A 24,305-nucleotide genomic window follows, 5' to 3' on the forward strand; every position below is an offset into this window, starting at 1 on the left:
CCCCCCTTTAGACAGGGGGGTGGCGATGGGGTCCCCTCCCAGTCTGCTCTTCCCTCCCCCCAGAGATGCTCCAGCCCCTCCTCATCCTCGGACCCTCCCTGGGCTCTCCCCAGCAGCTCCCAGTCTGCCCTGAACTGGGAGCCCAGCCCTGGATGCAGCCCCAGGGAGCCGGGGGGGGGGGCGCTGGGGGGTCACCGCAGCCGCTTTTGGGGTGTCCCCCCCCAGGCAGGGGATGGGGTCGGCGGCAGGAGAAGGGGGGGGGGGCTGCCCGAACCCCGCGGCTGCCTGTGGGGGGGTCAAGCCCCCCCCCCAATTCAGGCAGCTGCTCTCACCCCCCACCCCGGGGTCTGGGGGGGTCACCTGAGCAACCCCCACTCTTGGGGAGACCCCCGGGGGTGTCGGGGTGTGATGGGGCTGGGGGGAGCCGCAGGACCCCCGGCGCTCAGCCCCCCCCCCCCCCTTGTGCAGGGGGGGCACTGAGGGGGTGGGGGGCACGGGGAGGGGGCGCTGGGACCCCCACAGGGACACGGAGCAGCTGCCGGGGGGAGGGGGGGGCACAGCCCAGCCCCCAGTGCCAGGGAGGGGCTGCCCCCCCCCCAACCCCCGTGCCAGCCCCCTCCCCAGCACGGGGCTGTCCCGCTGCCCCCAGGCCCCTTCCTGCCCCCCCGGCAGCCTGTGCCCCCCCGTGTGCCCCCCCAAACACTCCTGGCACCCACCCCACGGCCTTCTGAGCCCCCCCCGGCTCTCCCCGGGCACAGACACCCCCCCCCCCGCCTCTCTGTGCCCCCTCCAGCCCCCCCCCAATGCAGGGGGGCCCTGAGCTCCCCCCCGCCTCTCTGTGCCCCCTCCAGCCCCCCCCCAATGCAGGGGGCCCTGAGCCCCCCCCCCCGCCTCTCTGTGCCCCCTCCAGCCCCCCCCAATGCAGGGGGGCCCTGAGCCCCCCCCCAGCTGCATCCTCCTGCATCCCCCCCCAAGCCCCTCAGGGCCCCTTGCAGCTCCCACGACCCCCCCCCCTCTCGCCCCCCCCCCCCAATTCCCCCTCTCCCCCCGTGCACAGCCCCCCCCAGCGCTCACTGTGCCCCCCCCCCCCCGGCCTCCCCACTGCCCCCCAGAGCAGGGACCCCCACTCCACCAGCCCCCCCCCCGGTGCCCCCGGGCTCACCCCCCCCCTTTGCTTTCTGCCCCCAAAGATCCGTGATCTGCTGGACACCCCCCGGGGGGGGGAACAGGGACCCCCCCGGCCCGTTCAGCCCCGGGGGGGGTCACAGGCCCCCCCGTCCGTTCAGCCCCGGGGGGGTCAGGCCCAGCCCCGGGTGGGGACAGGACCCCCCGGCCCGTTCAGCCCCGGGGGGGTCACACTCGGACCCCCCCCCCCGTTCAGCCCCGGGGGGGGGTCACACGGGCTCCCCCGGCCCGTTCAGCCCCGGGGGGGGGTCACAGGGGCCCCTCCCCCCCCGTTCAGCACCGCCCGTCCGGACAGTTCCCTCCACGCGGCCGCGGGGCCGCCCCCCCCCCCCCCCCCCGCCCCGCCGGGCCGGCTCCGCCTCCCGGCCCCACGGCCGCGGCCCCGCCCCCCGGGCCCTGAGCCCCCCCCCACAGCTCCCTGACCCCCCTGAGCCCCCTGAGCCCCCTGAGGAGCCCCCCTGAGCCCCCCCTGAGCCCCTGAGCCCCCCGTAGCCCCCTGACCCCCCTGAGCCCCCGACCCCCTGAGCCCCCCTGAGCCCCCTGAACCCCCTGCAGCCCCCTGAGGCCCCCCGAGCCCCCTGAGCCCCCTGAGCCCCCTGAGCCCCCTGAGGCCCCTGAGCCCCCCTGAGCCCCCTGAGCCCCCCTGAGCCCCCTGAGCCTCCCCTGAGCCCCCTGAACCCCTGAGCCCCCTGAGCCCCTGAACCCCCTGAGCCCCCTGAGCCCCCCTGAGCCCCCTGAACCCCCCGCAGCCCCCTGAGCCCCCCTGAGCCCCTGAACCCCCGCAGCCCCCTGAGCCCCCCTGAGCCCCCCGCAGCCCCTGAGCCCCCTGAGCCCCCCTGAGCCCCGCCTGAGCCCCTGAGCCCCCTGAACCCCCTGAGCCCCCTGAGCCTCCCTGAGCCCCCCTGAGCCCCCCGAGCCCCCCTGAGCCCCTGAACCCCCTGAGCCCCCTGAGCCTCCCCTGAGCCCCCTGAACCCCCTGAGCCCCCTGACCCCCTGAGCCTCCCCTGAGCCCCCTGAGCCACCCCGCAGCACCCTGAGCCCCCTGAGCCCTCCTGAGCCTCCTGAACCCCCTGAGCCCCCTGAGCCCCCTGAGCCCCCTGAGCCTCCCCTGTGCCTCCCTGAGCCCCCCTGCAGCCCCTGACCCCGCTACCCATGGGGCCTGTCCACCCCCCTGCAGCCCCCTGCCCCCCCTTCAGCCCCTGCTCCCGCTCCCACGGGCCCTGAGCCCCCCCCACGGCCCCCTGAACCCCCCCGCAGCCCCCTGCCTCCGCTTGCCATAGCTCCCTGCCCCCCCCAGCCCCCTGACCCCCCTATAGCCCCCTGCCTCACGCTCCCTACAGCCCCCTGTCCCCCCCCCCGCAGCCCCCTCCCCGCCTATTCGCTCCCTGCCCCCCCAGCCCCCTCCCCCCTTACGCCCCTGCCCCTCCCCGCACGGCCCAGCCCCTCCCCCGTGCCCCAGTGCCCCCCCCTTAAAGTTTCCTTGGCAGACCCCCCCCCCGAACCTCCTGCACATCCCGCCACAGGAGACCCCCCGTGCAGCCCCCACCCCCCCAGCTCCTCCCCGCCCCCCTCCAGACAGCCCCCCCCACCCCCCATCCCCTCCCTGTACCGCCCGACCCCTCCATAACCCCTCCCCTCCTCCCCAGCCCCTCCCTGCCCCCATCCCCCCCCATCGCCCCCCCCTATACCCACCCCCCCGCGCCCCTCCCTAGACCACCCCCTCCTCTCCCCGCCCCCCCAGCCCCTCCCCACTCCCCTCCCTGCCCCCCATCACCCCCCATCACCCCCCCATCCCCCCCCATCGCCCCCCACCCTATACCCACCCCCCCCGCGCCCCTCCCTAGACCACCCCCCTCCTCTCCCCGCCCCCGCCCCTCCCCATCCCCCTCCCTGCCCCCCATCACCCCCCCATCACCCCCCCCATCCCCACCCCCCCGCGCCCCTCCCTAGACCACCCCCCTCCTCTCCCCGCCCCCCCCAGCCCCTCCCCGCCCCCCATCGCCCCCATCACCCCCCATCACCCCCCCTCACCCCCCACCCCATACCCACCCCCCGCGCCCCTCCCTAGACCACCCCCCTCCTCTCCCCGCCCCCCCCAGCCCCTCCCCGCCTCCCATCTCCCCCCATCACCCCCCATCACCCCCCCATACCCACCCCCCCATCCCCACCCCCCGCGCCCCTCCCTAGACCACCCCCTCCTCTCCCCGCCCCCCCAGCCCCTCCCCGCCTCCCATCTCCCCCCATCACCCCCCCATCACCCCCCCATACCCACCCCCCATCCCCCCCCCCGCGCCCCTCCCTAGACCACCCCCCTCCTCTCCCCGCCCCCCCAGCCCCTCCCCGGTCCCCATCTCCCCCATCACCCCCCCACCCCATCCCCACCCCCCGCGCCCCTCCCTAGACCGCCCCCCTCCTCTCCCCGCATCCCCCCGCCCCTCCCCACGCTCCCCCCCCCCCCATCCCCCCGCCCCCCAGGCTCCTCCCTCTCCCTCCGCGCTGCCCGGGCGGCCCCGGCCCGTCCCCCGCCGCCCCCCGCCCCGCCCCGCGCTCCCCCCCAGCTCCGCAGTCCGGCGCAGCCCCGGCCGGGAGAAGATGGCGGATCGCGCCGAGATGTTCTCGCTCTCCACCTTCCACTCGCTCTCCCCGCCCGGCTGCAGGTGAGCCCGGCCCGGCCGGCGCTGCGGGGCCGGGGGGGCGATGCGGGAGGCCCGGGGGGGGGGATGCGGGATGCCGGGGGGATGCGGGATGCCGGGGGGATGCGGGAGGCCCGGGGCCCGGGGTGGGGGGGATGCGGGATGCCGGGGGGCCCAGGGGGATGCGGGATGCCGGGGGGATGCGGGATGCCCCGCGGCCTGGGGTGATGCGGGACGCCCGAGGCCCGGGGTGGGGGTGATACAGGATGCCCGGGGTGGGGGTGATGCGGGGTACCCCGGGCCGGGGCTGATGCGGGATGCCCAAGGCCTGGGGTGGGGGCGATGCGGGATGCTCAGGACCGGGGCTGATGCGGGGTGCCCTGGGCCGGGAGCGATGCGGGATGCTGGGGGTGATGCGGGATGCCCAGGGCCCGTGGTGATGCGGGATGCCCAGGGCCCGTGGCGATGCGGGATGCCCGGGGCCGGGGGTGATGCAGGATGCCCGGGCCGGGGGCGATGCGGGATGCCCGGGCCGGGGGCGATGCGGGATGCCCGGGCCGGGGGTGATGCGGGATGCTGGGGGTGATGCGGGCTGCCGGGGGTGATGCGGGATGCCTGGGATCCGTGGCGATGCGGGATGCCCGGGGCCGGGGCGGGGGGCTCCGGGCTGCCCTTCCCGCTTGTGCCGCCCTTGGCAGCGCCCCGGGGACGGGGGGGCGGGACACCTCCCCCCCCCCGAGGCCCGGCTGTGCCCGGGCCTCCCGCGGCGCCTCCCGCCCGCTCCCCCGCCCGTTCACCTTGGGATGGGCCGGGGCCGCCGCCCGGGGCCCCGCAGGCCGCTCGGTCCCCCCGCACCCCCCCCCCGCTCTCCCCACATCCCCAGCCCCGGGGTCCCCCCGCCCGCCCAGCGCCCCGTTCGCCGAGGGGCTCAGCCGCCCCCCCCCCCCGCATCCCCCCCCCGCATCCCCGGGGCCCGGCCCGGCCCTGCCCGGGGCCGCCGCATCCCTTCGCTGCGGGGGGAGCCGCCGCCGCCGCCTCTTTGTCTCTCCCGCCGCAGCGGCCCCGGACGCGGCCGGGGATGGTCGGTGCTGGCACCGGGGAGGGGGCTGGAGGGGGGGGGGGCGCTGAGCATCCCCGGCCCCGCAGCCCCTCGGCCGTCCCGCAGCCCCTCGGCGGCCCCGCAGCCCCTCGGCCCCCCCGCAGCCCCTCGGCCCCTCCTCGGCCCCGCAGCCCCTCGGCCGTCCCGCAGCCCCTCGGCCCCGCAGCCCCCCCGCAGCCCCTCGGCCCCTCGGCCCCGCATCCCGTCGCCTCCGCGCAGGTCCCGCAGCCCGGCCCCGGCGGGGGGGTCGTTCCCGGAGCGGGGGGACGCGGGGGGGGCACACGGGCGGCTGCGCCCCTCGGGCCGCTGCGGCTCGGGGCCGGCTGTGGGGCGGCGGCGTGGGGAGGGGGACGCGGGGCGGGGGGCGAGCCGCGGGCTGGTGGGGACGCGGGGGGAGCCCGCGGTTGGCTCTGGCCTGGCTGGCCCGTGCCCGCCCCCCGGGGCTGTGAGTGTCCCCCGGGGCTGTCCCCTTCCCCTTCCCTCTCCCCCTGCCCAGGGCCTGTGTCCTCCCCCCCCCCGGGGGTGTGAGTGTCCCGTGTCGCCCCCCCGGGGCTGTCCCCTTCTCCTGCCCAGGGGCCGTGTCCTCCCCCCTCCCGGGGCTGTGTCGGGCTGTGTGTGTCCCGTGTTACCACCCCCACCCCCCCCCCCGGGGCTGTCCCCTTCCCTCTCCCCCTGCCCAGGGGCTGGATCTGTCCCCCCCCGGGGCTGTGTGTGTCCCGTGTGTCCCCCGTGTCTGTCTGTCCCCTTTATCCCCCCCCCGGGGCTGTGTGTGTCCCGTGTCCCCCCCCCGGGGCTGTCCCCTTCCCCCCCCCGCCCCGGGCACAGCAGCACCCCGGGGTGTCCCTGCTTGTGGTGCTGCAGGGACAGGGATGGGGACGGGGACAGGAGGACGCTGCTGTGGCTCCTGCCCGGCCCCTGGCCCCGGGGCCGGTCTCTGGGGGGTCTCCGGGGGTCCTGCCCGGCCCCTGCCCCTGGCCTGGCCCCAGGGCCGGTCTCTGGGGGGTCTCCGGGGGTCCTGCCCGGCCCCTGCCCCTGGCCTGGCCCCGGAGCCGGTCTCTGGGGGGTCTCCGGGGGTCCTGCCCGGCTCCCTGCCCGTGCTGCGGCCGGGGCCGTGTCCCAGCCGGGGTGTCAGAGGCAGCGACAGCCGCAGCCCCCCCGAGCCCCCCAGCCCAGCCCGGCCCGGCCCCGCTCCTCTCCCCGCAGGGGCTTCAGACGTGCTGCTCCCCAGGGCCCCCCCTGCGCCCCGGGACGTGGGGACGGGGGGCAGCAGCCTGGCCCCTCTGCTCCGCTCCAGCCACGGAGGGTCCATCCCCCCTCCGGCCCCCCGAGACCCCCCGGGCCCCCCTGTGCCATGGGCAGCACGAAGCCCCTTTGTGGGTGCTGGAGCCCTGACCCCCCCCCCCCCAGCCCACCCACTGCCTGGTGGGATGAGGAGGAGGGGGGTGGGGGAGACAGCGTGGGGGGTGGGTGCTGCACCCCCCCACCAGCCCCGGTCCCCAGGGACGCCGTGGGGCCAGGGCCTGGTGAGGGAGGGCGAGGCCCCGGCTCAGGGGACCCCCCGAAGCCCCTGCTCACCCCCGAGGGACCCCCTGCACCCAGCGCACCCCAAGCTGGGGGGTCACCCTGGCCCCGGGCTCGGTGGGGCCGGGACCCCCTGATGTGAGGGAGGGAGAAGCCGGTGGCAGCGATGCCGTGGGGGGGGCTGGGTGCTGACAGGCCCGGTGGGCCCTGGGCAGGGGTCCTGCCCCATGGGGGTGGCTGTAGGTCAGGCTGGGGGACCCCTGGGCCGCAGGTTTGGGGTGGGGGCCAAGCCCCCGGGGTCAGCACCCCCCTCACGGCGCCAGGGAGACGCCAGGTGCCCCGTGGAGGGGCACCCTGCTGCTCCCCGACCCCCTTCCGCCTGTGAGGGGCTGGGGTGAGACCCCCCCCCCCCAAAACCGCTGCCCCTGCCCCAGCTCCGGACCCTCACCCGGCTGCCCCCGGCTGGACACGGTGCCCGCTGAGGCTGTCGCGGGGACAGACGGACGCCGTCCGTCCCTCCCACGGCGCAGCGAGGCCCCGCCGTGCACAGCACCCTCGGCGCTGCCTCTGCTCTGGCTGTGGGCAAGGGTCCCTGGGGAGGACCAGACCCCCCCCAGAACCCTGCTTGTCCCTAAGGGACCCCTGAGGGACCCCCTGAAGCCCCTACTTGTACCTAAGGGACCCCCAAGGGACCCCCTGAAGCCCCTACTTGTCCCTAAGGGACCCCCAAGGGACCCCCTGGGGGCCCTGCTCACCCCTGAGAGAGCCCATGGGACCCCCTAAGGCCCCTGCTTGTCCCTAAGGGACCCCCAACGGACCCCCTGAAGCCCCTGCTTGTACCTAAAGGACCCCCAAGGGACCCCCTGAGGCCCCTATTTGTACCTAAGGGACCCCTGAGGGACCCCTGGAGCCCCTACTTGTACCTAAAGGACCCTCAAGGGATCCCCTGAAGCCCCTGCTCACCCCCAAGAGACCCCTGGAGCCCCTGCTTGTCCCTAAAGGACCCCCAAGGGAACCCCTGAGGCCCCTGCTTGTCCCTAAGGGACCCCCGAGGGACCCCCTGCAGCCCCTTGTCCCCCCCGAGGGACCCCCGAGCCCCTCCCCGGCCAGGCCTCGCTGCAGGCCCGGTGCCGCCATTGGCCCCGGTGCTGCCCCGGCTCCGGCTCACGGTGACCTAGAAACTTCCGCTGCGGTTTGAGGCGGCGGCAGCCCCGTGCTGGGGGTGTGTGGGGGACGGACACACGGACAGACGGACACAGACAGACAGACGGACAGACAGACACACAGACACACGGACAGACAGACACACAGACAGACAGACACGCAGACACGCAGACACATGGACAGACAGACACAGACAGACAGCCACACGGACACACGGACACACAGACACACAGACACACGGACACAGACACACAGACAGACACACAGACACAGACAGACACAGACAGACAGACAGACACAGACAGACAGACAGACAGACACACAGACAGACACACAGACACAGACAGACACAGACAGACAGACAGACACAGACAGACAGACAGACACACAGACAGACAGACACACAGACACACGGACACAGACACACAGACACACGGACACACGGACACACAGACACACAGCCACAGACAGACAGACAGACACACAGACACAGACAGACAGATGGACGGACACACAGCCACACAGACAGACAGACAGACACACACACACACAGACACACAGACAGACACAGACACACAGAGACACAGACAGACACACAGACAGACAGACAGACACACGGACACACAGACAGACAGACACACAGACACACAGACACAGACACACAGACACACAGACACAGACAGACACACAGGCAGACAGACACATGGACACACGGACACAGACGGACAGACACACAGACAGACACAGAGACAGACACAGACACACAGCCACACGGACACACAGCCACAGACAGACAGACACACAGACAGACGGATGGACAGACAGACACACAGCCACAGCCACAGCACCGCCCCTCGCAGCCGGAGCCCCGAACCCACGAGCCCTCGGCTGGTGCGGGAGGGTCTGGGGGTCGGAGGCCAAGCCCCCCGGGGTTTGGGGTGATGGACTCATGGCCGGGCTGCCCCTGCCCCGCCCCCCCCCTCGCCCTGGGTGGATGAGGGGACCCCCCAGGCCCCTGATCACCCCGAGGGACCCCCGAGGGGCACTCTGAAGCCCCTGCTCACCCCTGAGGGACCCCATGGGACCCCCGAGGCCCCTGCTCACCCCCATGGGACCCCATGGGACCCCCGAGGCCCCTGCTCACCCCCATGGGACCCCATGGGACCCCCGAGGCCCCTGCTCACCCCAAGGGCCCTGCTTGTCCCTGAGGGACCCCCCAAGAACCCTGCTCACCCCTGAGGGACCACGTGGGACTCCCTGAAGCCCCTGTTCACCCCTGAGAGACCCCTGCAACTCCCCTGCTGACCCCCAAGGGACCCCTGAGGCCCCTCCTCACCCCCAAGGGACACTCCAAGGCCCCTGCTCACCCCTGAGAGACCCCATGAGACCCCCGAGGCCCCTCCTCACCCCTGAGAGACCCCTGAGGCCCCTGCTCACCCCTGAGGGACCCCACAAGACCCCCAAGGCCCCTACTCACCCCTGAGGGACCCCACGAGACCCCCGAGGCCCCTGCTCACCTCTGAGAGACCCCTGAGACCCCTGATCACCCCTGAGGGACCCCACGAGACCCCCGAGGCCCCTGCTCACCCCCATGGGACCCCCGAGGCCCCTGCTCACCCCTGAGGGACCCCACGAGACCCCTGAGGCCCCTGCTCACCCCTGGGCAGCACAGGGGGTCCCAGCAGCGGGTCCCCCCGGCGCTGGGGAGAGGGGCTCTGGGCCCCCTGCCCGGGGCTCTGCCACCCCCAGGGCTCCCCCAGCCCCAGCCGGGGTCCTGCCCAGCCCCGTGCCTGGCTGCAGCCCCCGTCCCGCCGTGGATCTGCGGGTGTCCATGGCCTAGTTCTGGGAACTGGGATCCAGGGAGACCTCCCCCCCCAGTGAGGGGGGTCAGAGCCCGGCCCCTGAGCTGGGGAGGGGGCTGTGGAGGGGCAAAGGGGTGTCCATGGCCTAGTTCTGGACACTGGGATCCAGGGAGACCTCCCCCTCCCTGAGGGGGGTCACAGCCCGGCCCCTGAGCTGGGGAGGGGGCTGCGGAGGGGCAAAGGGGGACAGGCAGCTCAGGGGGCAGCTGTGGGCTGTGGGGCCGGGACCCCTGGGGGCTGTGGGACGCTGGCGGGGGTCTGTTCCAGGGGGACTCATGGCCGGGCTGTCCCTGCCCCCCTCGCCCTGGGTGGATGAGGGACCCCCGAGGCCCCTGCTCACCCCCAAGGGACCCCTGAGGGACCCCTGAAGCCCCTGCTCACCCACAAGGCCCCTTCTTGCCCCTGAGAGACCCTCTAAGGCCCCTGCTCACTCCTGAGGCACCCCCAAGTCTCCTGTTGACCCCCAAGGGACCCCCAAGGCCCCTGCTCACCCCAGAGGGACCCCATGGGACACCCCAAGTCCCCTGTTCACCCCCAAGGCCCCTGCTCACCCCGAGGGACCCCTGAGGGACTCTCTGAGGTCCCTGCTCACCCCGAGGGACCCCATAGGACCTCCTGAAGTCCCTGCTCACCCCCAAGGCTCCTGCTCACCTCTGAGGGACCCCATGGGACCCCCTGAAGCTCGGGGGGCCAGGACCCCCCACTGCATGGGGTTCTGCTCCCACTGCCAGCTGGGTCCTGGGACTGAGACCCCCCCAGATTTGGGGTCCCAGGCCGGAGGAGCCCCAGGGAGCTGCCAGGCTCCCTTGGGGCTGGGCTGGGGGGCTCTGGGTGCCCCCAGACCCCGCTGGGCTGGGGGTGGGCTGAGAGTCCGTGCCGGTACCCGGGTGCTGCCGCAGCTTCCAGAGCCGCCAGGAAGGTTCCTCTCCCTCCCCAGCCCTGCCCGGGGGTCTCCTCCTCTGCCCCTTCCCCCTTTCGTTCCCTCTCATTCCCCTGTCTCCCCCCTTTTCCCTGGGACCCCCCCGGTTGCCATGGCACCCGCCCCCTCCCCACGGAACCCACCCGCTCGGGGCTCCGGCTGCCCCGATCCGGGGGGCACGGGGGGGTCATGGGGTGTCTGTGGGGTGCCCACCTGCCCGTGCCCTGGCAGTGCCGTGGGTGCCACACGTGCCGTGGGTGCCACACGTGCCGTGGGTGCCACACACCGCTCCTGGCGAAGCCCAAGGCACCGAGAGGCCGAGGTGGCCCTGGGGTGCTGGTCACCCCAAAGCCATGGGTGGTGGCAGCTGTCCCCCCCGGGACGGTGGGGGTGACACCAGACAGGGGTGGTGGTGGCACCGGACAGGGGGGGGTGGTGACACTGGACAAGGGGGGGTGACACCGGACAGGGATCGTGGTGGCACCGGGCAGGGGTGGTGGTGACACCAGACAGGGGTGGTGGTGACACTGGGCAGGGGTGGTGGTGGCACTGGATGGGGGTGGTGACACCAAACAGGGGTGGTGGCACCAGACAGGGTTGTTGGTAGCACCGGACAGGGGTGGTGGTGACACTGGGCAGGGTTGGTGGTGACACTGGGCAGGGGGGTGATGACACCAGACAGGGATGGTGGTGACACCGGGCAGGGGTGGTGGTGACACTGGGCAGGGGGGTGGTGACACCAGACAGGGATGGTGGTGACACCGGGCAGGGGTGGTGGTGACACTGGGCAGGGGGGTGGTGACACCAGACAGAGATGATGGTGACACCGGGCAGGGGTGGTGGTGACACCAGACAGGGATGGTGGTGACACTGGACAGGGGGGGTGGTGACACCAGATGGGGATGGTGGTGACACAGGGCAGGGGGGTGGTGACACTGCACAGGGGTGGTGGCACTGGGCAGGGGGGGTGGTGACACCGGACAGGGGGGTGGTGACACCGGACAGGGGGGTGGTGGCACCGGGGTGACCGGTGGCTGCGTGACCCTGCCCTGTGCCGGCTCTCACCGCCCCAGCACGAGGCCGGTGGGGAATTCGGGTGGCGGGGACCCTCTGCCCATCCCCCCAGCCCCATCGACCCCGGGGGGCGGCTCAGGGTCCCGGGGGCCGTTGGGTTGGGGGGGGTCCCGCGCCGGCACAGCGGCAGCACATACAGCCTGAGGGTGCCATGGGGGGGGCGGGGGGTGCCTCCCCGGGGTGTGTCGGGGTTTTGGGGCTGCCCCTGACCCCCCCACCCCCTCCCCTCTCCCCAGGCCCCCCCAGGACATCAGCCTGGAGGAGTTTGATGACGAGGACCTGTCGGAGATCACGGACGACTGCGGCATCGGGCTCAACTACGACTCGGACCACTACGAGAAGGTGCAGGACCCCCGGGGACACGGAGACAGGACCCCCCTGGGGACACGGAGACAGGAACCCCCCTGGGGACACGGAGACAGGACCCCCCTGGGGACACCGAGCCAGGACCCCCCTGGGGACACGGAGACAGGAACCCCCCTGGGGACACGGAGACAGGACCCCCCTGGGGACACGGAGACAGGACCCCCCTGGGGACACGGAGACAGGACCCCCGGGGACACGGAGACAGGACCCCCCTGGGGACACGGAGACAGGAACCCCCCTGGGGACACGGAGACAGGACCCCCCTGGGGACATGGAGCCAGGACCCCCCTGGGGACACAGCCCATGGAGCCAGGACCCCCCTTGGGACACAGCCCATGGAGCCAGGACCCCCGGGGACACAGAGCCCATGGAGCCAGGACCCCTGGGGACACAGAGCCAGGACCCCCGGGGACACGGAGCCAGGACCCCTGGGGACATGGAGACAGGACCCCCGGGGACACAGAGCCAGGACCCCCCTGGGGACACGGAGCCAGGACCCCCCGGGGACACGGACCCAGGACCCCCCCTGGGGACACAGCCCATGGAGCCAGGACCCCCCGGGGACACGGAGCCCATGGAGCCAGGACCCCCTGGGGACACAGAGCCAGGACCCCCCCTGGGGACACAGAGCCAGGACCCCCCTGGGGACACGGAGACAGGACCCCCCTGAGGACACAGAGCCAGGACCCCCTGGGGACACGGAGCCAGGACCCCCTGGGGACACAGAGCCAGGACCCCCCTGGGGACACCACGGCCAGCGGAGCCAGGACCCCACCAGGGAGCTTTGGGGGGCACAGGGAGCCCCAACACGGCCCCTCCCAGAGCGGGGGGCGTGGGACCCCCAGCGCTGGCGCAACCCGGGGCTCGGAGCCTGGGGACCCCCAGTGTGGACGGGCCCTGGGGTCTCCCCAGCTCTGGCTGAGCCCTGTGGGGTGTTGGTGGGGAACGGGGGTGGCTCAGCTCTGTCTGTCCGTCTGTCCGTCTGTCTGTCTGTCTGTCTGTCTGTCTGTCCGTCTGTCTGTCTGTCTGTCTGTCTGTCCGTCTGTCTGCCATCACACTCCCTTGGTGCCCACGTGCTCAGTGTGGGGGGGACAGTGCCCGGCCCCATCACAGGCACCTCTTGGGGACCCTGCACTTTTGGGCAGGAGCTGGGGGGAGTGGGGAGTGCCCCCAGCCCGGCACAGGGCAGGGTCACGGTGCCAGTGAGGGGTGTGGGTGAGGGGTGTCAGTGGGGGGTATTGATGAGGGGTGTTGGTGGGGGGTGTGGGTGAGGGGTGTGGGTGAGGGGTGTCGGTGGGGGGTGTTGGTGAGGGGTGTGGGTGAGGGGTGTGGGTGAGGGGTGTGGGTGAGGGGTGTCGGTGGGGGGTGTTGGTGAGGGGTGTGGGTGAGGGGTGTGGGTGAGGGGTGTCGGTGAGGGGTGTCAGTGAGGGGTGTGGGTGAGGGGTGTCGGGGAGGGGTGTCGGTGGGGGTTGTTGGTGGGGGTGCTGGTGGGGGTTGTTGGTGGGGGTTGTTGGTGGGGTTGTTGGTGGGGTTGCTGATGGGTGTGGTTGGTGGGGTTGTTGGTGGGGTTGTTGGTGAGGGGTGTCGGGGAGGGGTGTTGGTGGGGGTTGTTGGTGAGGGGTGTCAGTGGGGTTGTTGGGGGTGTTGTTGGGGTTGCTGGTGGGGTTGTTGTTGGGGGTTGCTGGTGGGGGTTGTTGGTGGGGGTTGTTGGTGGGGTTGTTGGTGGGGTTGTTGGTGAGGAGTGTTGGTGGGGTTGTTGGTGGGGGGTGCTGGTGGGGGGTGCTGGTGAGGGGTGTCGGTGAGGGTGTTGGTGGGGTTGTTGGTGGGGTTGTTGGTGGGGTTGCTGGTGGGTTTGCTGATGGGTGTTGTTGTTGGGGGGTGCTGGTGGGGGTGCTGATGGGTGTTGTTGGGGTTTCTGGTGGGGGTGCTGGTGGGGGTGCTGGTGGGGTTTCTGGTGGGGGTGCTGATGGGTGTTGTTGGTGGGGGTGCTGGTGGGGTTGCTGGTGGGGTTGTTGTTGGGGGGTGCTGGTGGGGTTGTTGGTGGGGGTGCTGGTGGGGGTGCTGGTGGGGGTGCCGGTGAGCGGTGCCGCCGGGCGGTGCCGCCGGCTCTCACCCGCTGCCGTGTCCCCAGGACTGCCTGGTGCTGGAGCGGGGGGAGCAGCCGCACCCCGTCTGCACCTTCCAGGACGACTTCCAGGAGTTCGAGATGATCGACGACAACGAGGAGGAGGAGGAGGAGGAGGAGGAAGAGGAGGGCAACGAGCTGGACGCGCCGCCGTCGCCTTCGCCCTCGCCCATCCCCTCGCCCGCCCTGGAGGAGACGCAGAAGCACCGACCCACCACCCTCAACCTGACCGCCCCGGGCACCCAGGTGAGGGTGGGGGCGGCTGGAGGGGTCTCTGTGCCCCCACCCCAGCGCAGGAGGAGGAGGAGGAGTGGGGGTCCCGTGGGGTGTGGGGGAGGAGGGGGATTGGGGGTCCCGTGGGGTGTGGTGTGGGAAGGGGCTCCCTGAGCTGGGCGGTGGGCACTGGTGGCACTGGGGCAGAGATGGACCCAGATCTGCAGTGTGACCCTGCGTGGGGGCTGCGGGGGGGTCCTGGGGGGAGCTGGGGGTCCGGGGTGTCTCTGGTGGCACCGGGCCGCGAGGCGCCGCGGGCGGCTGCTGGCGCAGCGGGTGCCACACGCAGCTCCATCCTCCTCCTCCTCCATCCCTGGAGCTGGTCCCAGGGGTGCCGGGGGGGCGGGGGGTCCCCACATGCTGTGAGGGGGGGGTCCCCGTGTCCCCCACCCCCCACACAGCGCTGGCCCTGGGTGGCTGCGCCGCCGCCGCAGTGTGTGGGAAGCGCCTGCGGGGCTGAAGCATCCGGCTGCGTTGCCATGGCAACGGGGGGGGATTTGGGGGATCCTGGTACCCCCCCCGGGAGGGCACCGCACGTGGGGGGCGCTGGGGGGGCTCAGAGCCTCAGGGGTCTCCCCCAGCCCTGTCCAGCCCTGACCCACTGTCCCCCTCAGTGGGATGTGATGTCAGTGCTGTGATGTCAGCGCTGTGACGTCAGCGCCGTGATGTCAGCGCTGACATCACACCGGCCCCGCCGCTCCCTCATCCCCCTGGCCTGAGCGATGGTCCTGGCAGTGCCTGGATCTGGCCCTGGTGCCAAACCTGCTGACCCCCCTCCCACCCCGGGACCCCCAGCGCGGCCCTGGGGTCTCCCACCTCCTCTCCCTGAGCCCCCTGGGGTGCTGGTGGGGGACACGAGTGGCTCATCCCCCTCCCAGGGTGCAGGTGACACCCTGATCCTGCCCCCCGGCCCCCCCATCCCCCCATCCCCGGCCCCCCGCCCTCCCCAGCGCCGTGTCCCGCCGCACGTGGCCCCTCTCCCTAATCTCCCGCTCCGGATTAGCGCTTCCCACCCGGAATAATCCGCAGCTGCCGCCGCGCCGCACGCGGCACCCGTGGCCACGCCGGCGCCGGGGGCTGGGGGGCTCAGGGGGGCAGCGGGGTGCCCCTCGCCAGGGACCAGCCCTGTTCCTAGAGGGACAGTGGGGTGTCGTGCCGGGGGTGCCGTCAGGTCGTGCCGGGGGTGCCGAGCGTGGCACAGGCACGTGCCAGCGATGCCATCCCGGGGGGGAGCTGGGGACACGGTGTCCCTAATCCGGATAAGCCCCTGGGCACGTGGGCTGGGTGCTGCCAAGGCGGGGAGCACCGAGCCGCCCCAAGGGGTGTCTGTGCGCCAGCCCACCCCTGTTTGGGACCCGGGACCCCCACCTGCCCAAATGGGCATCACGCCCCGTTGTGGGGCTCGGCCCCCTCCCCGTGCCGCCCCCCAGCCCTTCCCCAGCCCCCCAAGCCCCTCACCCAGCCCGGCTCTGCTCTGTCCCCCCAGGACTCCCTGAACAACAACGGCAGCTTCCCACCGCCCGCTCACCGCACCACTTGGCAGGACGCCCTTCTGCACTCCTCCTCCTCCTCCTCTTCCTCACACACTGGTGAGCACGGGGCTGGGGGGCAGGGGCTGGGTCCCCCCGGGGGTCCCAAAGCCAGCTGCCTCCTCAGTGAACCCCCAGTGGGCTTCTGGCCCTGGGGTTGGGCTATGAGGCTGAGTCCCCCCAGGGGTCCCACAGCCAGCTGCCCCTTTGGTGAAGCCACAGTGGGCTTCTGGCCCCACGGCAGGGGCTGAGGCTGGGACCCACAGGGGTCCTGCAGCTGGCCAAAGCCCAGGGGGCTTCCTGCCCTGGGATGGGGGGCAAGGACTGGCTCCCCCCAGGGGTCCCGCAGCCAGCTGCCCCCTTGGCAAAACCCCAGTGGGCTTCCGTCCCTGGGGTGGGGGGCTGAGGCTGGGTCCCCCTGGGGGTCCCGCCGCCAGCTGCCCCCTCAGTGACCCTCCGGTGGGCTTCTGGCCCTGGGGTTGGGCTATGAGGCTGGGTCCCCCCGGGGGTCCCACAGCCAGCTGCCCCCTCAGTGACCCTCCGGTGGGCTTCTGGCCCTGGGGTTGGGCTATGAGGCTGGGCCCCCCCCGGGGGTCCCACAGCCAGCTGCCCCCTTGGAGAAACCCTGGTGGTCTTCGTGTCCCGGGGCAGGGGGGCTGAGGCTGAGTCCCCCCAGGGGTCCTGCAGCCAGCTGCCCCTTTGGTGAAGCCCCAGTGGGCTTCTGGCCCCAGGGCAGGGGCTGAGGCTGGGACCCCCAGGGGTCCTGCAGCTGGCCAAAGCCCAGTGGGCTTCCTGCCCTGGGATGAGGGGCAAGGACTGGCTCCCCCCAGGGGTCCCGCAGCTGGCTGCCCCCTCAGCGAAACCCCAGTGGGCATCTGGCCCTGTGGCGGGGGACTGAGGCTGGCTCCCCCTGGGGGTTCTGCACCCGGCCCCCCCCTTGGCAAAACCCCAGTGGGCTTCTGGGCCTGGGATAGGGGGGCTGAGGCTGGGTCCCCCCGGGGGTCCCAAGGCTGGCTGCCCCCTCAGCAGAACCCGGGTGGGCTTCGGTCCCCGGGGCAGGGGGCTGAGGCTGAGTCCCCCCGGGGGTCCTGCACCCAGCCCCCCCTTGGCAAAACCCCAGTGGGTTTCTGGGCCTGGGATAGGGGGGCTGAGGCTGGCTTCCCCCGGGGGTCCCGCAGCCAGCTGCCCCCTCAGCAGAACCCCAGTGGGCTTCGGTCCCCGGGGCGGGGGGCTGAGGCGCGTCTCTCCCTTCCCTTGCAGGACACTCGTCCCCCCACGCCTGCATCCAGGACGGACCCTGCCTGGAGAGCCCGAAGGGGCCGAGCCCCGGGGGGGCCGGGCAGCCCCCCGCCTCGCTGCAGCCCTCCCCCTTTGACTCGCAAGGCAACAGCCACGAGTCCCTGGCACATGGTAACCCCCCTCCCCCGGGAGCCGGGGCCGATTATAACATGAACCTCGTCTCCTGCGCGCCGGCCGCACCGCGCTCCCCGGCACCGCGCTCCCCGGCACCGCACTCCCCACCGCGCCTCTGCCAGCCGCCCCCTGAACCGTCTCTCTCTCCAACAGGCCCTGTGGCTGCCCCCCCAGCTTCGCCGCCCCAGGCCCCCCCAGCCACCCACGGCTGCCATGTCCCACCAAAGCCCGACGCGGCCGGGGCGCCGGCGCCCGGCGAAGGGGGAGGCCGGGGGGCCGGGAGCCCGGGGTCCCCCGTGGCTCCGTGTCAGCAGCCCGGCTCCCCACGGCCCCAGGAGGAGCCGGTGGCCGAGCGGCGCGGCGGGCAGGGCGCCCGGCCGGTGGGTGCCTACGTGTGCCCCACGGGGCCGGTGGAGCCGCTCAGCTCCGACGGGGAGGGTCCCCAGCCCGGGCGGGCGGCCAGCATGCGCGGGCACCCCTCGGGCTCCTCGGAGACCACCTCGCCCTCCTCGGACCCCGGCATCGAAGCCGACCTCACCAGCAGGAACGCCAAACCCTTCCTGCCCGGCGGCCGGCACGGCGAAGACCTGAGCTCGCCGGGCTCCGACTCGGACGTGGAGGGGGAGCTCGAGGCGGCCTTCGCCGGCGGGCGCCTGGTCAGCAACATGATCTCCTCCATCTCGGAGACGGAGCTGGACCTGAGCAGCGACAGCAGCAGCGGCCGGTCCTCCCACCTCACCAACTCCATCGAGGAGGCCAGCTCGCCCACCTCGGAGGCCGAGCTGGAGACGGAGCTGGAGGCCCCCGGCCTGATGGGCATCAAGGACTCCCTGCTGCTGGACAAGGGCAAGGAGGAGGAGGAGGAGACGCTGGAGCTGCCCGAGCGCGGCGTGGTGAGGCGGGAGAGCCTGGCAGAGCTGAAGATGGAGGGTTACTACGACAGCCTGAACCCGGCCGACTCCTCCGCGCCCGCGGGACAGACGGACGTCTCTGCCTCCAGCCCCCTGGACCTGAAGATCGACCCCGACCACAGCCTGGAGAGCATCCGGCGCTCCTTCTACCTGCCCGTGGGGCCCAAGCTGATGCCGGAGGCAGATGAGGAGGAGGAGGAGGAGGAGGACAACAGCGAGTACGACTCAGACTCGGAGTCGGAGCCCGACCTGAGCGAGGACTCGGACTCGCCCTGGCTGCTCAGCAACCTGGTGAACAAGATGATCTCGGAGGGCTCCTACCCCATCAAGTGCCCGGACGAGTGCTTCCAGCAGACACACTCGCTCTGCGACACCATCTCCCCGGCCTCCGACCTGGAGCCCGAGATCCTGAGCGAGGCGCTGGAGCCGGAGCCCGGCTCCAGGGGCTCCCCGCTGGGCGCGGGGGACGCGGCCGCCCTGCCCCGCTGCCAGCGCGCCATCGAGCTGGTGGACATGGAGACGCTGCGCAGCTCCCTCCAGCGCGCCGAGGACGAGCGGGCCCTGGGCGCCGGCGCGGAGCCGGTGCCGGAGCTGCCCGCCGACGAGCCGGGGCCCTTCCTCTTCCTGAGCAACCCCACCAACGACACCATCGCGCCCGTCTTCCCGGGACGCCCCGTCGCCCTCGACCGGCTGGGCGCCTCCGAGGTCCTGGCCACCTTCGGCTGCCGTCCCGCGCCGCCCCGGCTCTCTCCACGTGCCTCCCCCGGGACTGAGGCCGCCGCCACGGCGCCGCCGACCCCCGGCCCCGAGGACTGGGCCGTCGACAGGGACCTGGACTCGGGCATCCTGGAGGCCGACGACATGATCGACGACGTGCGGTTAGCGCCCCGGGGCCCCGACGCCGACCCGCCGGCCCTCCTGGACGTCTCCACCGCCAAGACCAACCGCGGCTTCACCATGGCGTACTCTGCGGACGAGGAGGAGGGGTCCTACCTGAAGGGCTCCCCCTTCCCCGAGGACGCTCTGCGGGGGAGCTGCTTCGGGGGGGAGCTGCCGCCGGGCCCCGTGGCGCCGGAGCCGCGGGCGCTGGACGAGTCGCTGGCCTACGACGCGGTGAAGTACACGCTGGTGGTGGACGAGCACACGCAGCTGGAGCTGGTGAGCCTGCGGCGCTGCACCTCGGTGCTGAGCGACGACAGCGACCTGCTCCGCGACCGCGGCGACCTGGAGGACGAGGCGGCCTTCGGGGACGGGCTGGCGGCCCCCGACGCCCACAGCTCCTCCGAGGACTCGTCCCCCGAGGCCGACCTGCAGTTCTCCAAGAAGTTCCTCAACGTCTTCGTCAACAGCACCTCCCGCTCCTCCAGTGAGTCACCCGCGCCGCGCCGCGCCGGGTGATGCCGTGACGGGTGGTGCCGTGACGGGTGGTGCCGCGCCGGGTGGCGCCGTGATGGGTGGCGTCATGCCATGTGTGCTGTGCCCTGTGCCATGCCATGAAAGCCATGCCATGTGTGCCATGCCAAGATGTGCCATGTGCCCTGCTGTGAGTGCCATGCCATGAGTGCTATGCCATGAGTGCCATGCAATGAGTGCCATGCCGTGTGCCCTGCCATGGGTGCCATGCCATGTGTGCTATGCCATGTGTGCTGTGCCCTGGGCCATGCATGCTCCCCCATGTGTGCTGTGCCATGCATGCCCTGCCATGTGTGCCATGCCATGCCCTGCACTGTGGTGCCGTGCATGCTGTGCCATGCATGCTGTGCCCTGTGCCATGCATGCCCTGCCATGAATGCCATGCTGTGTGTGCCGTGCCATGCCGTGCCCTGCATTGTGGTGCCATGCATGCCGTGCCATGTGTGCAGTGCCATGTGTGCCCTGACATGAGTGCCATGCCCTGTGCCATGCCATGTGTGCCCTGCCATGCATGCTGTGCCCTGCCCTGACGTGTGTGCCGTGCTGTGCCACACATGTTGTGCCGTGCCACGCGTTCCGTGCCCCGCTGTGCCGTACTGGCCTGGGCTGCTCCATGTGCTGCCAGCAGCCTGGCTGCCTCCTGCCACCCCGGCACAGGTGGCACCACGCAGGACGTGGGGCAGGGGGGCTGCGAGGGGCGCGGGGCTGCCCCCCAAGGCCCCCAGCTCATCCCTGTGGGGCCGTCGGGTTCGGCCGGGTCCCCAACACGTCTCCAGCCCAGCACCCCGTGGGGGTCCCAGCCCTGGGCTGCTGGGTGGGGGGTCCCAGCCCCGGGCTGCTAGGTGGGGGGTGCAGGGCCTGGGATCCAGCGCCATGTGGGGGTCCCAGTCCCAGGCTGCTAGGTGGGGGATCCCAGCCCTGGGCTGCTGGGTGGGGGGGTCCCAGGCCCAGGCTGCTGGGTTGGGGGTGCAGGGCCCAGGCTGCTGGGTGGGGGGTCCCAGCCCTGGGCTGCTGGGTGGGGGGTGCAGGGCTTGGGGCTCAGTGCCCCGCAGGGGTCCCAGTCCCAGGCTGCTGGGTGGGGGGGTCCCAGCCCCGGGCTGCTGGGTGGGGGGTCCCAGGTCCAGGCTGCTGGGTTGGGGGTGCAGGGCCTGGGCTGCTCGGTGGGGGGTCCCAGTCCCAGGCTGCTGGGTGGGGGGTCCCAGCCTCGGGTTGCTGGGTGGGGGGTGCAGGGCCTGGGGCTCAGGGGGGACCCCAAGTGCAGAGGTCTGAGTCCGCGGCTGATCCCCCCTGCTCCCCACTCCCCTCATCCCCGGGGTCCCGCAGCCCCCTGGTGTGGGCAGAGGTGGGGGTGTGCCCCCCGCCCCCTGCCCCAGGCCGGGCTGGGAGCTGCCCCCCCACAGCCGCCCCCTCCTCAGGCACCGAGTCCTTCGGGCTGTTCTCCTGCACGGTGAACGGGGAGGAGCGGGAGCAGACCCACCGCGCCGTCTTCAGGTGAGCACCGCGGCCCCCCCGGGGCTGGGGCGGGGGGCGGCGCGCGGGGACCCCCCGCTCCTGCCGCACCACCCCTCCTGCCCCCGCCCAGGTTCATCCCCCGCCACGAGGACGAGCTGGAGCTGGACGTGGACGACCCCATCCTGGTGGAGCTGGAGGAGGATGACTACTGGTACCGGGGCTACAACATGCGGACGGGCGAGCGGGGCATCTTCCCCGCCTTCTACGCACACGAGGTGGTGGGACAGGCCCGGGACACCATCGGTAGGGGCCTGGGGGGCTGTGGGGAGGGGGTGGAGGGATGTGTGGGGGTCTCAGGGCGCCGTCTCCTTGGCTCCTTTCCCCCTCCCCAGGCCTGAAGAGGAACCCGTGCTGGGTGGAGAGGTTCAACGTCCAGTTCCTGGGCTCGGTGGAGGTGCCGTATCACCAGGGCAACAGCATCCTCTGCGCTGCCATGCAGAAGGTGAGGGCTGGGGGGCTGGGGGAGGGCAGGCAGAGATGGGCCTGGGGGTGTGGGGTGAGCTCAGCCTGCCCAGGAGCCAGCAGTGTGCCCGGGGGGCCAGGAAGGCCAAGGGCATCCTGGCTTGTGTCAGCCCCAGCGTGGCCAGGAGGGCTGGGGAGGGGATTGTGCCCCTGGGCTGGGCACTGGGGAGGCTGCAGCTGGAGTGCTGGGTCCAGTTCTGGGCTCCTCAGCACCAGAAGGACATGGGGGTCCTGGAGCGAGTGCAGAGAAGGGCAACCAGGCTGGGGAAGGGGCTGGAGAGCAGCAAAGCTTCCCAGGAGCGGCTGAGGGAGCTGGGGGTGCTGAGCCTGGGCAAGAGGAGGCTGAGGGGAGCCCTTCTCCCCCCTGCCCTGCCCTGCCCTGCCCTGGCAGGAGGGTGCAGAGAGGTGGGCGATGGTCTCTGCAGCCAGGGGCCAGGAGCTGGGCCGAGGGGCAATGGGCTCAAGCTGCCCCAGGGCAGGGTCAGCTCAGCTGGGAGGGCAAAGTTCTTCCCTGGCAGAGTTGTGGGGCTGTGGCACAGGCTGCCCAGGGAGGGGCTGAGTCCCCAGCCCTGGGGGTGTTGAACAGAGGGGAGATGAGGTGCTCAGGGAGCTGGGGCAGCTCAGGACAGGGATGGTTGGACTCCAGGGGCTCAGGGGGCTTTTCCAGCCTGGGGCTCTGGGGTTCTGGGGGTGCAGACCCCTCCTCCCCGTGCTGGCACCCTCATCCCCCCTCTCTGCACCCCCAGATCGCCACCACCCGCAAGCTGACGGTGCATCTGCGGCCCCCGGCCAGCTGCGACCTGGAGATCACCCTGCAGGGCATCAAGCTCATCCTCACCGTCACCGAGTACAGCCACGACCAGGAGGTGGGGGCTGGGGGGGGCTGGGGGTGCGGGAGGTGAGGGGCTGGGGGGGGGATCGGGGGGTGTGGGAGGTGAGGGGCTGGGGGGATCAGGGGTGTGGGAGGTGAGGGGCTGGGGGGATCAGGGGTGGGGGAGGTGAGGGGCTGGGGGGGATCAGGGGGTGTGGGAGGTGAGGGGCTGGTGTGGGGATTGGGGGTGGGGGAGGTGAGGGGCTGGGGGGATCGGGGGGTGGGGGAGGTGAGGGGCTGGGGGGGTCAGGGGTGGGGGAGGTGAGGGGAGCCAGGGGAGGGGTGTGGGGTGATGGGGGGTCCGGGCAGGGGTCCAGCTCAGCCCTCACCCAGCGTCTCCCCCCAGTTCGAGCGCTGCAGCCACTTCTTCCAGATGAAGAACATCTCCTTCTGCGGGTGCCACCCCCGGAACAGCTGGTGAGACCCCCTCCCGGGGACCCCCAGCCCCACGAGACCCCCCACGAGACCCCCAGCCCCACGAGACCCCCCCACAGTCCCCCAGCCCCATGAGACCCCCCTCCCAGGGACCCCCAGCCCCACGAGACACCCCCCTCCATCCCCAGCCCCATCAGACACCCCACTGTCCCCCAGCCCCACAAGACACCCCCATCTCCATCCCCAGCCCCACGAGACCCCCCAAGGTCCCCTATCCCCATAACATCCCCCCCTCCATCCCCATCCCCATGAGAAGCCCCCCACAGTCCCCCAGCCCCACGAGACACCCCCCACGGTCGCCCAGCCCCATGAGACCCCCACACTCCATCCCCAGCTCCATGAGACCCCCACCATGGTCCCCCAGCCCCACGAGACTCCCCCCCACAGTCCTCCAGCCCCATGAGACCGATCCCCATCCCCACGAGACCCCCCCCTCCATCCCCAGCCCCACGAGACCCCCCCATGGTCCCCCAGCCCCACAAGACCCCCCCCCCTCCATCCCCATCCCCAGGTGCTCCCCGGTGCCACCCCAGGTCCCCCCATTGCTCCAGTCCCAGCGTGACCCCCCCAGCCCCAGCCCCCCGAGGCCGCCACCCCATGGGGTGGGCGTGGGGGTGCACATCCCCCCCCTCACCCTGCCGCCCCCCTGTGCCCCCCCAGCTACTTCGGGTTCATCACCAAGCACCCGGTGCTGAGTCGCTTCGCCTGCCACGTCTTCGTCTCGCAGGAATCCATGCGGCACGTGGCTGAGTGTGTCGGGTAAGGGGGGCACAGGGGGGGCTTGGGGGGGCTGGGGGGACCTCACAGGGGTCTGTCCCCCCTCCCTGAGCCCCCCCCCGTCCCCTCTTTCCCCCGCAGACGAGCGTTTCAGGAATATTACCAGGAGCACCTGGAGTACGCCTGCCCCACAGAGGACATTTACCTGGAGTAGGGGGGCTGGCGCCCCGTCTCCTGCTTCTGCGCCCCCCCCTCCAGCCCCACAGGCGGCCAGAGACTCTGTCTGACCCCCACAACCAGCCGGCTTGGCCCCCCCAAACCCCTGCACATGCTCCAGACCCCCCCCCCCAACACCCCACGGACTCCCCGCACATCCTCACCGCTTCTCGGGGGGCCGGGCTGCAGCCGTGGACCGGGGGGGGTATGTGGGGGGCACCGTGTCCTGGGGACCCCCTGGCCAGGGGGGTGACGCCGCCGAGCTTTGGGCTGGGGGAGAAGCTGCCCCCCACCCTGCATGAGCGAATGCAGCCCCCCCCACCCCCGCGGGGATGGAGATGCTGGGGGGCTGGGTTGGGGGGTGAAGAGGGGTGGGGGGAGTGTGGGGGGGGCAACTGTGTGCAGGGGCAGCAGGACGGGGGCTCAAGGGGGCGAATGGGGCTGGGGGGGGGGTGATGGGGGCCTGAGGAGGTGGGGGTGCCGGGGGGAGCATCCCCAGCCATGAAGCCCCCCAGGCCCTGCTGTCCCCCTACCCAGCGGCAGCACCACCCCCAGCCCCCCAACTTTCCCCTGGGGGGGCTCCCCCCACAGCTGCAGACCCCCCC

General features: G+C 72.8%; 1 protein-coding gene across 1 annotated transcript; it reads left to right on the forward strand.

Moving 5' to 3' along the window:
• Positions 1–3,777: 3,777 nt before the first annotated feature.
• Positions 3,778–23,698, forward strand: MAPK8IP2 (mitogen-activated protein kinase 8 interacting protein 2; the record flags this gene model as incomplete). Its single annotated transcript, XM_084281158.1, has 12 exons — positions 3,778–3,842; positions 11,694–11,799; positions 13,955–14,194; positions 15,708–15,810; positions 17,011–19,440; positions 20,903–20,978; positions 21,070–21,242; positions 21,332–21,441; positions 22,208–22,327; positions 22,679–22,749; positions 23,428–23,526; positions 23,626–23,698. 12 exons carry the CDS (start codon positions 3,778–3,780, stop codon positions 23,696–23,698), a joined length of 3,666 nt encoding a protein of 1,221 aa, XP_084137284.1.
• Between the last annotated feature and the right edge of the window lie 607 nt (positions 23,699–24,305).

The sequence above is a fragment of the Gallinula chloropus genome (genome assembly GCF_964237585.1).
Source record: "Gallinula chloropus genome assembly, contig: HAP1_SCAFFOLD_603, whole genome shotgun sequence".
NCBI classification, from domain to species: Eukaryota; Metazoa; Chordata; class Aves; order Gruiformes; family Rallidae; genus Gallinula; species Gallinula chloropus.